Genomic DNA, 14,182 nt, shown 5'->3' on the forward strand with positions numbered 1-14,182 from the left:
GTAAGGGCAGAGGGTGGGGTGGGAACCAGGTAGAGGGGAGCTATGAGGGGGAAAAAAGAGGAACCACTGTAATAATCTGAACAATAAAGATTTAATTTTAAAAAAAATATGAAATTCATAGGGATCAATTTGACAGAAAAAATTGACAGATGTGTACATTGAAAACTATAGGGCATTTCTGAGAAAAATATTAAAAGACCTAAATAAATGGAGAAATGCCATGTTCGTGGATCAGAAAACTCAATATGAATTAAGACATCGATTCTTCCCAAATTGATGTATAAATTCAATTGATTGTAATAAGAATCCTAGCAGAATTTTTAAAGAATTTATAAGCATATTCTAAAATTCAGATGGTAATACAAAGGGCCTATTATAAGGACACAAATACTGTTAAAAAGAAAGTTGGAGAACTTAATACTCTCTGTTTTTGAAATTATGTTATAGTCATCAAGACAATATAGACTTGATATAGACAAATTTATCAATAGAATAAAAGAGAATTCAGGAAAAAGCCCACACATATTTGGTCAATTGATTTTTGACAGATGTGCAAAGGCAATTTAGTAGTGACAGGATAGTCTTTCCAACAAATGATTCTAGCACAATTGGATATCCATACACAAGAAAATGAACTTTGATCCATATATCACACCACATATAAAAGTTAACTGAAATGTAAATGTAAGATCATAAATGATTTAGAAGAAAGGGGGGGAAACCTTTTTATTTCTTTAGCTTTTTAAAACTTTAAGATGTTTTAGATATGACAACAAAGGCAAAATCCATAAAAATAAAATATTGGTAAAATGGACTTCATTAAAATTAAAAACTTCTGATCTGTTAAGAGAATGAAAACAGAAGCCACACACTGGGAGACAGAATTTAATATGACTACATATCAGATAAAGGACTTATATCGAGAATATTTTTTAAAACTACCAACATTCAATAATAAGAAAAACACTTTAAAAATGAGCCAAAGATTTGAACAGACACTTCTCCAAAGAGATAAACACATAGAAATAAACATATGAAAAGATTTTCAATATCATTTGTCATTACTGAAATACTAATAAAATCACATTGAGACACTACTACACAAGTATCAGAAAGTCTGAAGTTAAAAAGACTAACCGTATCAAATGATGAGGATGGGGAACACCTGAAGCTCTCATAACTACCAATGGGAATGTAAAATGGAACAACCATTTTGGAAAACAGTTTAATCTTTTAATGAAAAGGTCAATATACACTTTCCAGATGTTTCAACCACTTCATTCCTAGGTGTTTGCCCAAGAGAAATAAAACCATACAAAGATTTTCACATGATTGTTTATAGGAGCTTTATAACTAATAGCCGGAACAATAAACAACACATGTCCATCCATAGGTGAACAGATAAACAAATAATGGCACAGCCACTCGAATATTTTTCAGGAAAAAAAAATGAATTACTGATATATTCAACAGTATGGGTATATATTGAAGTAATCATGCTGACTAAGAAAGCCAAACAGAAGAATACATGCTGTATGACTCCATTTACAGAAAATACTAGAAAATGTAAACTAATCCAACGTGACAGAAAGCAGATTAGTGGTTGCTGCGTGTGCAGGGAGAACTGGAGGAACTGAGAGGGAGGATGATAGAGGGGTGCCAGGGACTTTTGGAGTTGGTAGGTATGAGTACTCTCTCTGTCATGGTGATGCTTTGTGAATTTATTAAATACTAGCGTTCCAGTGCAAGAAATTTGTGCACTCAGGGTTGGGGGGGGGGCGGTCCCTCGGCCTGACCTGTGCCCACTCACAGTCCGGGAGCCCTCGGGGGATGTCCAACTGCCGTGGAGGTGGGAGAGGCTTCTGCCACCATTGCTGCGCTCGCCAGCTGTGAGCCTGGCTCAGGGCTTCTAGTTGAGTGGCACTCCCCCGTGAGAGCGCACTGACCACCAGGAGGCAGCTCCTGCATTGAGTGTCTGTCCCCTAGTGGTCAGTGCATGTCATAGTGACCGGTCGTTCTGCTGTTTGATCAATTTGTATATTAGCCTTTTATTATATAGGATGTCAAACTTGTCAAATTGTATACTTTAAATATGTGCAGTTTATTGTATGTCAATTATATCTTAATAAAACTTTTTAAAAAACACTATTATTTATATAAACAGACTTACTTGTTTACATGCTTACTTTTTCTGTACTGTATACAAAAAACCCTCCAATTTTGTGAATTTCAGCTCCAACAATTAGGAGTAATTATATACTGGGTGAATGGCTATATATGAAAGGCTTTTGTAATCCTACAGATGTGTATTTGAATAGAGAATAAGGGCTCTTGAGAGAGCAACAGAGAACACCTGGCACATTTTCTCTAACCACATGAACCTAGTATGCTGCAGAGCTTTTGGGCTTCAGCGTAGCAAATCCATGAACTGACCACAGAATACGTAGCTGTGTGTAACAGACTTATCACCATGACTGACATGAAGCTGCATGGTGGAGCATAAAGCACAGGTGTGAGAGTTCACAGGGAGACCTGGGTTCAGGTTCTGTCTTTGCAATTTACTGCCTCAGTCCTCACTATGAACCCCCCGAAGGTAGTGGCTGGGTCCCTACTGACTAATGCAGTGCCTGGGAAGTGTTTCTGATCTCAACCAGTATCCTTAATAAAGCTATTATTTGTTTCATCAAGACTGTTTAGAAGCTTACAGGCTAGGAATGCTAGGGCTAGCTGGCAAATCAAGGCTAGGTGCAAGAGTTGACTTCAATGCTAGAGCATTACTATCTAAAGTTTTCAAAACAAAAGAAAAACTCCCAAGGTCCAGGTGCCAACACATACCAATTAAATCAGTTTTTCAGGGATAAAGTCCACTTTTTAAAATGCCCCCCCCCCCGGTGATTTTAATATGTGGTAAAGTTTGCTAGACACTAGGCATTTTAGCATTAATTTTAAACTGTTCTCCATAATTCCAGAAATAATCTCAGAAATGGACTCTATTCTTGAGCTCCTGACAATAACTGTGCTCCTGAGTCACGTCCTATTGGCAGAATCTGTTTTATTTGTCTTCTTCCCTCACTCTTTCTGATGATCATAATGGTTGTGTTTTCAATCTTATAGTGCCCCCACCCCCCCATAATCTTTTGCTTGTTGGTTTGGGGTAACATTTCTGAGTCATATTTAACTCATACAATAACTCTATCATAGTGGGTCAACAGGAAGAGCCGTCCTTTCAACAATTACTTAGCCCCCCGGATTTAGAAAATCATTCAGTATGCCCTCCCTACGCACCACATCTTGCATATGCTTGAAGATAGTAATCAAATATCTTTCTGAGAAATTGCAATTCACTGATATTTCTCAACAAACTAGACTGTGGTGATCACTTAGCAATATATATAAGTATCAAATCATCATGTATACCTGAAACTAGTATAATGCTGTCAATTACACCTCAATTAAAAAAAAAACAAAAATAGGCATATTTCTTACTGTCCTTCGAGTGGCATTCTCAAAGAAAATAGTTTGGCCCTATTGTAGTTTAATGTCACAATGTCTGACATAATCCTTAATGGTTGATTCAAAATGTTATTGTCTGTCATGTATCAGAAAATTCATTCATACATTCATTCACTCATTCATTCAGTTAATATCTACTGATCACCTATGATGTGCCAGGTATTGTACCAGCCTCTGGGTATTTGATGATGAATAAGACATACAGATAAGATGAAACTCTTAAGGATGACAAGTAAACAAGCAATTATAATATTTGATAAATGCTATGAAATTATTAGCAGAAAGGCAGCTTTATATTCTGTACTTAAAATCTCTGACTACACTGCAAAATTAAAAAGAATTTTTTTTGAGGTTAATTAAGCTAGGGGAAATTTCTGAAGTTTTGATTACAAAGGAATGAGGGGCACACTACATATAGTTATTAGAAAGAACAATATAAAAGGTGAAGCTCTTCTACCGGTAAAGGCTTGTAGTCAAACAAGCAAACTGCTGTTTATATAAGTGTTTCCAACCAGAGTCTATTCATTCACTCAGATAGGGGTAAGTACAGCCAAGTGAGGAGAGAGATGACTGAGGGTGATGCCTTTTGAATTGGGTGGTCAGGGAAGGTCCCCCTAAAGGAGGGGAAATATGAGCAGGGACCTGAATGCTGTGAGGAGTTAGTGCTAAGGGGAGATCCCAGTGAAGAAAATTCCAAACAGAAGGATTAGCCAGAGTAAGGGTCTTGAAGTAGAAATAAGCAATGTAGATTCAAGGAAGGCCAAGCAAGCCTGCATGGCCAAAGAAGTATGAGAGAGGGAGAGAATGTGAGGTGAGGGAAGAGAGGTAGCTGTGGAGAGAATTGGGCATAGACAGGCAGATCATGCAGGGCTCTCAATGTCACGGTAAAGAGTCTGGATTTTATTGTAAATGTGATGGGAAACCATGAAAGAGTTTTGAGTAGGGAACTGTCACAAACTGATCTATATTTTCTGAGAGTCACTCTGGTTGAGGTATAAAAACTGACCACAGGCAGGAGTGCAATAGTTGATATGCGTAAGGAGACCAGTTTGGAAGTTGCAGCGATAGTCTGAGAAGTGGTGACAGCCACTGAGGTGACAGCATGGTGATAAATGGCACGCTGGAGATGTGGTGAAGATAGAGCTGAAAGCGACTGCTGATGGACTGGAGATGATACACAGGTTTTCAGCTTGAGTATTTGGCAAGTTGTGGTGCCATTAGTTGAGCTTGGGGTGGAAGGGAGGAGTGAGCAAACAAATCAAGGGCTTCGTTTTGAACACGTTAGGTATGAGATACCTAGCACACATCCAAGAAAAGGTACTGAGTGTGCAGTTGGATTGACAAAAAAATAGTATATATGCTGGGGAAATGTTAGGGCTGGGGGTCAAAATTAGGAGATACCAGCATAGAGATGGTCTATAAAGCCAGCGTTTCCAATGAGATCTCCAAGGGAACACCAAGGGGTGAATACAGATAGAAAAGGGGAGAGGGGTGAGCACGCAGGTCCCAGGCCCTCGGGCCTAGAACTGCGAAGAAGGAGAGCCAGCAAAGGAGCCTGAGGATGCTGCTGGCATGGCAGGAAGAAACCCAGAAGCATATCTCCTGGGAGCCAAAAAAAGATGTTTTCATAAAGAGGTAGGTTGTTATCAACTTTATCAAAAGTTGCTGAAAGGCTGAGTGAGAATATCAATTTATATAAAAAGAAAACTCACACAGAAATATGAAACAAAATATTAGGGGATATGTAGTTATTTGTGTGGGGAAATTGGTTTATACAAGGTTATGATTCTACAAATGTTAACTGAACAGTTTTATTATAAAATCCAATGTTTAATCTAAAAATAATGACAATTAGATAATAGTTTTTATGTCAACAAGAGGCTTAGCACACAAACACAGCAGTTAAGCCAAATGGCAACCAAACTGCCTTGAAAAGCTACCTGCATTGGGAGGGATGACTTCTACCAACTCTGAAGAGCTTTAGCAAGGGCTATTTGAATTGCATTGAGTCAAAATATGAAGAGTAGGATCTATACTTTCATAATGGGCTGTCAAAATGCCCATCACTGGTGAGTTTCTATCAGATTATAACCAAAATTTTATGTCCAGGTAAATGACTCCATGTTCCATTTTAAGTGAAAGCACTACTTGTATTTTTTGGTCTCTCTATAGATATTTGGTAACAGCAATGACTTCTGTGTAGAATACTTCTTCCTTGAATGGTTTGGAACATTCCAAACCGAGATTGGCTTTCCCTTATCACATAACATACCCTAAATGAATTATGTACCCACTTAGCTGTCAAATATATATATATATAAAACACAAGTTTATGGAATGTAAATCAATAGTGGTGTAAGCCAATCATGACTAGAAAATAAAAGTAGCTTATAACAAAATAATCTAAAATCCAGTCCAAAGGAAACTGTACTAAATCGTCTATTGTTCGGATCCTCTCCAGCCATGTCAATAATCCGTACATCCATCCTACAGGTGAGTAAGCTATTTAATCAGCCTCTAAAATAGGAAGTACTAGGCACTCAAAAATAGCTGTTTTAGAATAAAGATATGCTTATGGAATTTTTAAGTAAGCTCTGCTATTTGGGATTCCTCTTAAGAGTTGACCAGTACCAAAACGGAGAGATAGTCTCACAGCATAATGATGGAGTTTATCCGTTTTTAAAATCCTTCAGCAACTTAAACTTATACAATTTGATTCTCTTGTCATTGCTTTTCCTATACCATCAAAAATGATGCTTTCTTTACTATTTCAAACTCATAATAAAATTGCTAAAAATTGAAAATTCAATTTGCAACATTACTGCTAATTTGAATAATGGCTGAATAAAAGACAGGAAACGCTGAAACAGCAATGATTTCTAAAACATTTTGCACTTTTCTCCTCCATCCCCGTAAAGTAAAGCTCGGATGCTACGCACAATTACACAAGAAAATCAAGAAAGCCATTACATTCAGCATTTTGTCATGATCATTGTTACCATGGCAAAACGTGGGCTTAGGTTAGCACAGCTGCTACGGGCAGGTCCGCTGGTCTTTTGTAAGGCTGAGTAACAATATAATGCCCAATTCTGTAGTCTGCCACTGTTTTCCCCCCAGGATAAGACTTATTGTCCATTGATGCTACTGTCTCATTCCTTAATGTTCTGGGCCAATGTCATCTTACTCCTGCATTCTTACTCTTCGGCAGTGATTGAGGAACACAGTTCATCTAGGAAGGTTACCCCTGAATCCACCTCCTGTTCTAAGGAGGGTTGGGATGTGTGGTGTGAAAACTGGAGATTTCAATAATAGAAAAAGCCAGTTTCAACACTTGTATTGTAAATGAAAATATAGTTGTGCTGGAAATAACACGTTAGCAAGTGGGAGAGACAAATGCAGGCCTCTGATGACTAGCTGTAGGACACTTATTTTCTCTCTTTGAGTATCAGTTAGCTATCTGTAAAGTGGGAGTAAAAGTGACTTCCTTGTGAGAATTAACTGAGATACTGTGCAGGCCCAGGCACATAGTGGGTACTCAGTAATATGGCATTAATAAGATGGCTGGAATATGGTCTCCTTCAACACCACATTTTTCTTAATCACTGAGATTTCCATGACCTCAGGAATGTTGACTGTGAAGTTGGTAGGTAAACTGTTTTCTATTGCTGGAAGGTAATTTGTTTTGACCTTTTATATAGAGGTGGGCAAAAGTAGGTTAATAATAATAATAAATAACATAATCCTCAATTCATAAATAAAAATAGTATAAGAATCAACTTTGTTTTGGGTACTCACAATGGTAAACCTACTTTTGCCCAACTCTGTGTTGTTTGTATATTCTATGAGAGCTGAGGATAAAATACTTTTTAACATTTGGCAGTAGGCAGGGATTTCACATCAAGAGGATAAAAGTCAATGTCAACATCATAATGTGAACTACATTTTATTATCCATAGTTTGAGTGACACCAGTATTATCGCTATAAAATGGAAAATAGCATATACTAATTTTGACCTTATGTGAAGATTTTTAGTTTTAAAAAATGAAGCAACATTATGAAAGCAGAGAAGTTTAAATTATCTGAAATGAATACATTAATCAAGTCTCTGTATTTACTAGAAACAAAGGCTACCAGCATTTTTACCAGCTAAACAAAATATTTTTTCTAATGAGATTTCAGCTGAGTATCGTTTATCTTAAGAGAAAAATAATGGGACCTTACCTATTCCAGTAGCTCCAGAACTGGTCATGCAGGTAGGCGTGGTGGCTACATTCATCACCAAATGAGGCTTTGCTTTCAATCCAGTGAATTATGTGCCCTTCTACAGCTAAGGGACAAAGCATTACTAATATGGAGCAAAGGAAAGGGAAAATTGAAAATTCTGAACTCTGCATAGGCCTCTCTATGCTTCACATTAATGAGCAGAGGCTGAACCCTCCCTGTCATCTATGGACATAATTATAAAACAACACATCGTATGTGTTTGTTACAAGAAACATTTATGCTACAATCACATCCCTTTTATTTTCATCATCATCTTCGAAAGTTCTTCTCCTATTCTGAGACTGTGTAAGTTGACAAGGAATATGAAAGCAAACAAAAGTGAGCCTGGCTTTTCAACAGAACCGTATTTTAAATATGTAATATTTCGAGAAGTGACTTGAAAACAGCAACTAAAATATCTTCAGACATTTATTTCTCAAATATATGTAAAATATTTTAAGGGGTAGGTTTCTTCTGAGCCTATTATTTTCTGCTATTTTAAAATAATCTTTTCTAGCAATTTCACCCATTCAGATATAATATTATAAAGCTAATCTACTCTGGTAACTTTTGGTAGTATAAGAAAAAATTTTAAATATATGAAAAAAAATTCCTTTTCTCTATAAACAAATGCATAACAGAGTTTAAGAACTTACCTACTGGTACTTGTAAAATAAAGTCTGGTGTTTTGTCATAACCCTTTGCACGGAGCTGATCTTCATCTACAGGAAGAACAAATACTATTACTTACTACAGTATTCCACTAATGAGACAGCAACATAATTGCTTTTCTTTCTTAAAAATGTATAGAAATTACTAACACAGTTATACATCTCTTTCTTATGCATGCAACACTGTGTCAGAATACATGAAGATATAAGAATGCCTCTTTGTCCCTTCTGCATTTTTATGTCTTTAGTATAAACTTTATAATTCAAGTTGTCATATGCTACTTTTTTTATATAATTGAAAATATTCAAAATAATGAAATATACTCACTGATTAAAATAAAAGGTTTCATTACCATGAGTATCACTAATGCTATCAGCCAATACTGACAATTTACGGTAAGGTACAGTGGCCTTTACAATTATAAAACAAATACTTTTATTAAAGCAATTAAGAAAGTCTAGTTTCTATTAGTGAAGCTATTCCTACACATAAGAACACTAGAGAGGGACAAGGACAATGAGATCACCACAGAGAATTAATCATCCTGCTTAAATCCTTTGGTATGCTATTGTTTCTGGCATTTACCAGAGTTTTATAACCAACAATATGTAATTCTGAATGAAAAGCAAACAGGACTTGAGATTTTTTTCTAGGTCTGTTTGATTTCTTGATCCTGTATAAACGTCAATGATCCATTCAGAAGGAAAAAAGATGAGAAAATAGAGAGCTTTACAAAGTTTGAAAAAACTAGCTAGGTTCTTGGTTAAAATTTTTTGTTTCCCTCTGATTTTTTTCTAAGTGCCGTCCTTGACTTCTAATGACATTACAGCGTGATTTCTGAAATGAGGAGTTCTCCATTAGATTTTGGAGTGACCTGGTCATTCAATTCCAGACATGGCTTTCTGTCTTCACCCAACCTCAACTAATGGCCCGGCCAAGTAACAAGGAAGGCTGTGTGGTCTCTTAACACCTACTGGGCTGTTGACATTGTCAGGCATCCCATTCGCCTTCCTGCATCACCTTTGATTAAAATTAATGGCCCATTCCCAGGGTTGGGTAGCTTATTTCCAATCCATTTGTCAGCCCAAGACAGTGGTTTCATGGCCAGTGTTCAGAAACTCAGTTTGAGAACAGTCTTGTGTACATCTTGAAAGGTCAGCGTTTTAGATGTAAAGAACCTTTTAATGACAAGACATATTTAAACTGGATATTTAAGTTAAGGTTTACTAAAAGTTGGTATCCTTCAACTATCCAGATTTTGAAGGATGCCAGAATTCAGAACAACCTCTCATCCTTGAATTATAAAAAATTTTTAAGTTAAGTATTTATTGAGATAAGAAAATACACTGTTAAAGTAATCTTACTTCAAAACCAAGAGAATTTGGAAAACAGGATGGCAGACGAACGAGACTGGAAACACTTCTATCCTCTAAATGCACTCTGACCACAAGAATATTTAATGGAAAAGGCATTTATTATAATCAACACAAGTGCCTTGAGCTGATGTTCAGGTAGCCAATGAACAGTTTTAAAAGCTGGTTGACATTAAAAAAGAGAGATTAATATTTTATTAAAACTATCCTAGCTTGATCAACCTCTGCAGACGTTCAAATCTATTTCAGAAAGAAAAATGATATTTCTGACAGCAGCTCAAAACAAAATTTCAAAGGTCACCAAGCAATCCACATGCACACACTAATATCCCTTTAAAAGGCAGATGCCGCACTCTGGTTCACGGGACCACAGTTACTAGCACAATACCTACAATGACAATGGAGACTGCATGACGTACTTAATGTGAAAATAAAAAACAAACAAACCCCCAAACCTGAACATAAAACGTCAGTGAGGCTAGGGAATTTTTCCATCTTTCTGTGGAGAATTGGGAAATGCAACTGTCTCCCCTACTCTGACCCCACCTTCCCAGAGCTCAGAAAGGATAGCTTCTAAAGTATGTGTCACCACTAGGGATTAGATATAGATATAGATATAGATATAGATATAGATATAGATATACAACCTCTTCATAGATATCTATTTATATAGATAGATATCTATGAAGAGGTTACTCCACACATCTGAAATACTATGTGATGTGTTGGCCATCTTCTCTTTTATTTACTTAACTCCCAAGGCCTGGTTCAACCTCCACACTGTTTCTTTTATCCTAGATTCCTAAGGAAAGAGGAGGGAACAACTTGGCAAAGTTCACAGGAAATGACAGTATAAGAATAGGAAGCAGCATTTATGAATAAAGGGCCTTGCTCACCTGGCCTAGGCCCCTGAGAAATTTCTATCCCTGATCTTATAGGGGATTTTTTAAAAATATATATTTTATTGGTATTTTTACAGAGAGGAAGGGAGGGGGATTGAGAGTTAGAAACATTGATGAGAGAGAAACATCGATCAGCTGCCTCCTGCTCACCCCCTACTGGGGATGTGCCCGCAACCAAGGTACATGCCCTTGACCAGAATTGAATCTAGGTCCCTTCAGTCCGCAGGCTGATGCTCTATCCACTGAGCCAAACCGGCCAGGGCTCTTATAGGGGATTTTTAAGGTCAGCCCCATCCATTTGGCCCGATCCCCAGACTTTGAATGGTTCCTTACTATTAGGATCGTTATCTGAACCATTGGGTATAAATTTAAAACTTGGTTGACCATTTGGAGGTTCAGGGTTCCAACTCTAAGATCTAAAGGCTATGACTCAGTCATCAGCTCACTCTTCCCTTTGGCCTCATTCTCTGTTCACTCCCTTGTCTCACTGCCAAATTGTCTTCCACATACGAGGTCTGAAGCCTCTGCTCTGAGGACAGAACCATTCGTTCTTGCCAGTCTTGTATCTCTCTTCAACTTTGACCTTGGCCTCCCATCAGGCCTTGTGCTTTAGAGCAGGGTCTCTGAAAATGTCCTTGCTGACGACAGCGATGTCCAAGGGGATATCCACAGAGTACCTTGTGGGCATGAGATGATTGTAGGTATAAACTCTCACAGAAGACTTGATCTTTGACCTCTTGGCAATTTTATTCTTGCCCATGGCAGCTGTCACTTTTTGGGAGTAGCTGTCATTTCCAGCCACTAGAGCATGGCTGTAGGGTAGTCCTAGGTGCCATCATCAATGTTCTTCACGATGACGGCTTTGCGTCCGAAGTAGTGTCCAGCCAGGACCAGCACCACCTTCCCAGGTTTCATAAACTTGCCCATTTCGAAGGAGGCCACTGGGGCCTAGAGCAGAAAGACTGGTTGCTTCTTGTATGTGCCCTGACCAGGGATTGAACCCACAATCTTGGTGTATTGGGACAACACTCTGACCAACTGAGGTTTCAGGCCAGGCAAATACAAGTGCATTTTAAAGACTATTCGTGTCTTCCTAGAAGATCCTGAAGCACAGGAGAGGTGATGACCATCTGCAGGATATTATTATTTAGATAACACCTTCCTGAAGAGATAAACTGCATAATCTCTTGATTTCTAGACGCTCCTCTCTCCAACTGAGCTAAAAAAAATCAAGACAATTGCACCCACAGATAAAGTGATATTTCCTCTTTTATTTTTTGGTTGTCAGTCATGCCTTTAGAGGACATTTTAAAGAAGAAATGACACGGCCCTAGCTGTTTTGGCTCAGTGGATAGGGCGTCAGCCTGGGGACTGAAGGGTCCCGGGTTTGATTCTGATCAAGGGCACATGCCCAGGTTGTGGGCCAATCCCCAGTAAGGGGCATTCAGGGGGCAGCCGATCAGTGATTCTCTCTCATCATTGATGTTTCTATCTCTTTTCCTCTCTGAAATCAATAAATATACTAAAAAAAAGAAAAAAGAAAGAAAAAATTACACATACTTAAAGAACACTGTGAAAGTTTAATTTCTCTGGCCTTTTAATTATTGGCTGCTCTAAATACCCAAAATATCCAAAGCAATTAAGTAGTAATTACACAATTTCTTTTTTTTTTTAAATAAAAGGCTGACTTTGAGTCAGAGAATGAAACACATCTGAAACTAGTTAACATATACTTAAGAATCATAGAAGGACATGGGGACCACCAAGAAAAAGTTTGAGGTTTTCTTCTGTTTTTATTAAAAGGCTTAAAATTTTAAAAAAATACAGTTAATCCCAGAGAAATTGGGTAAAATTTCAGTCCACAACATCTGAAAACAAAAAGGGTACATTCTAGTATGGCATTTTATCTATGAATTTGTCAAAAGCTTTCTAAATGCTAGATTAAAAAGACTATTTTAACACCTATCTTTTTACTAAATTGGGGAAAGACAAAAATGATATACATCAACACAAATGATAACTATATTTTTTCCCCTCAGGATTGCTTTGGCTATTCAGGGTCTTTTGTGGTTCCATACATGTCTGATGATTTCTCATCCTATTTCTTTTTTTTTTTTTTTAAATATATTTTTTTATTGATTTTTTACAGAGAGGAAGGGAGACAGATAGTTAGAAACATCGATGAGAGATAAACATCGATCAACTGCCTCCTGCACATCTCCTACTGGGGATGTGCCCGCAACCCAGGTACATGCCCTTGACCGAAATCGAACCTGGGACCCTTCAGTCCGCAGGCCAATGCTCTATCCGGTTTCGGCTTTCTTTAAAAAATGACATTGGAATTTTGATGGGGATTGAATTAAATCTGTATATTGCTTTGAGTAAAATGGCCATTTTAACTATGTTGATTCTTCCAACCTGTGAACACGGAATATTTTTCCATTTTGTTGTTTCTTTTTCAATCTCTTTTGATAGTGATTTGTAGTTTGCATTATATAGGTCTTTCACATTCTTTGTTAAGTTTATTCCTAGGTATTTCATTCTTTCGGTTGCAAGCTGGTGGGAACGTAGATTGGTATAACCACTATGGAAAGCAGTCTGGTGATTCCTCAAAAAATTGAGAATAGAGCTATCATATGAACCAGCAATCCCTCTCCTGGGTATATGCCTGAAAAACTAAAAAAACAACAACATGTATTCACAAAGGTATTTACACCTCTATGTTCATTACAGCATTATTCACAGTGGCCAAGACAAGGAAATAACCAAAGTGTCCTGAGATAGAGGGCTGGATAAAGATGTGGTACATATACACAATGGAATACTACTCAGCCATAGGAAAGGACAAAATACTGCCATTTGCAACAGTATGGATGGAATTTGAGAATATTATGCTAAGTGAAATAAGTCAGTCAGAAAAAACTAAGAACCATATGATGATTTCACTCATATGTGGGATATAAAACTGAAACTCATGAACACAAACAGCAGTGTGGTGGTTGCCAGAGGGAAGAGGGGTGGGGAGAGAAGGGGGTCTTAATATATGGCGACAGAAGATTTGACTTTGGGTAGTGGGCACATGGTGTAATATACAGATCTTGTAACATAGAAACCCACACCTGAAACTTATATGATCATACTGACCAATGTCACCAGAATAAATTTAAATAAAAAAGAGAAAACTATAGTATATCTTTTCTATTCTAGTATTTTTTTTCTGTTATTTTTTCCCCCAAAACACTGTCTCATTCAATACTTGGTGCTATAATCTTTGTATCCCATATTTTTATATTCGGTCTTTTCTACCCAATGTAAGAGGTTTGCAAAGTTTCAGTAATAAAAGTTGCTATGATATGCAGCCCATGTGCAAAGGTACACAGAACAGATATGCTTTTAATGGGGAGACCAATAGCACAGACAAATGAAATCTTTAGAGGACCCAAAATTTCATTATAGCC

General features: G+C 37.4%; 1 protein-coding gene and 1 pseudogene across 3 annotated transcripts in view; both read right to left on the reverse strand.

The window, feature by feature from the left end:
* CDIN1 (CDAN1 interacting nuclease 1) overlaps nucleotides 1-14,182 on the reverse strand; it is a 219,063-nt gene that overhangs the window by 92,369 nt on the left and 112,512 nt on the right. For all 3 annotated transcript variants that reach the window (XM_059705312.1, XM_059705302.1, XM_059705293.1), the window contains 2 exons: nucleotides 8,434-8,499; nucleotides 7,736-7,841 (listed from right to left, as the gene is read on the reverse strand). In XM_059705312.1, coding sequence (XP_059561295.1) covers nucleotides 7,736-7,841; nucleotides 8,434-8,499 — 172 coding nt within the window. The remainder of the gene's footprint in view (nucleotides 1-7,735; nucleotides 7,842-8,433; nucleotides 8,500-14,182) is intronic.
* Nucleotides 11,268-11,679, reverse strand: LOC132239246 (large ribosomal subunit protein eL27-like; annotated as a pseudogene).

The sequence above is a fragment of the Myotis daubentonii genome, chromosome 1 (assembly GCF_963259705.1).
Source record: "Myotis daubentonii chromosome 1, mMyoDau2.1, whole genome shotgun sequence".
Classification (NCBI taxonomy): Eukaryota; Metazoa; Chordata; class Mammalia; order Chiroptera; family Vespertilionidae; genus Myotis; species Myotis daubentonii.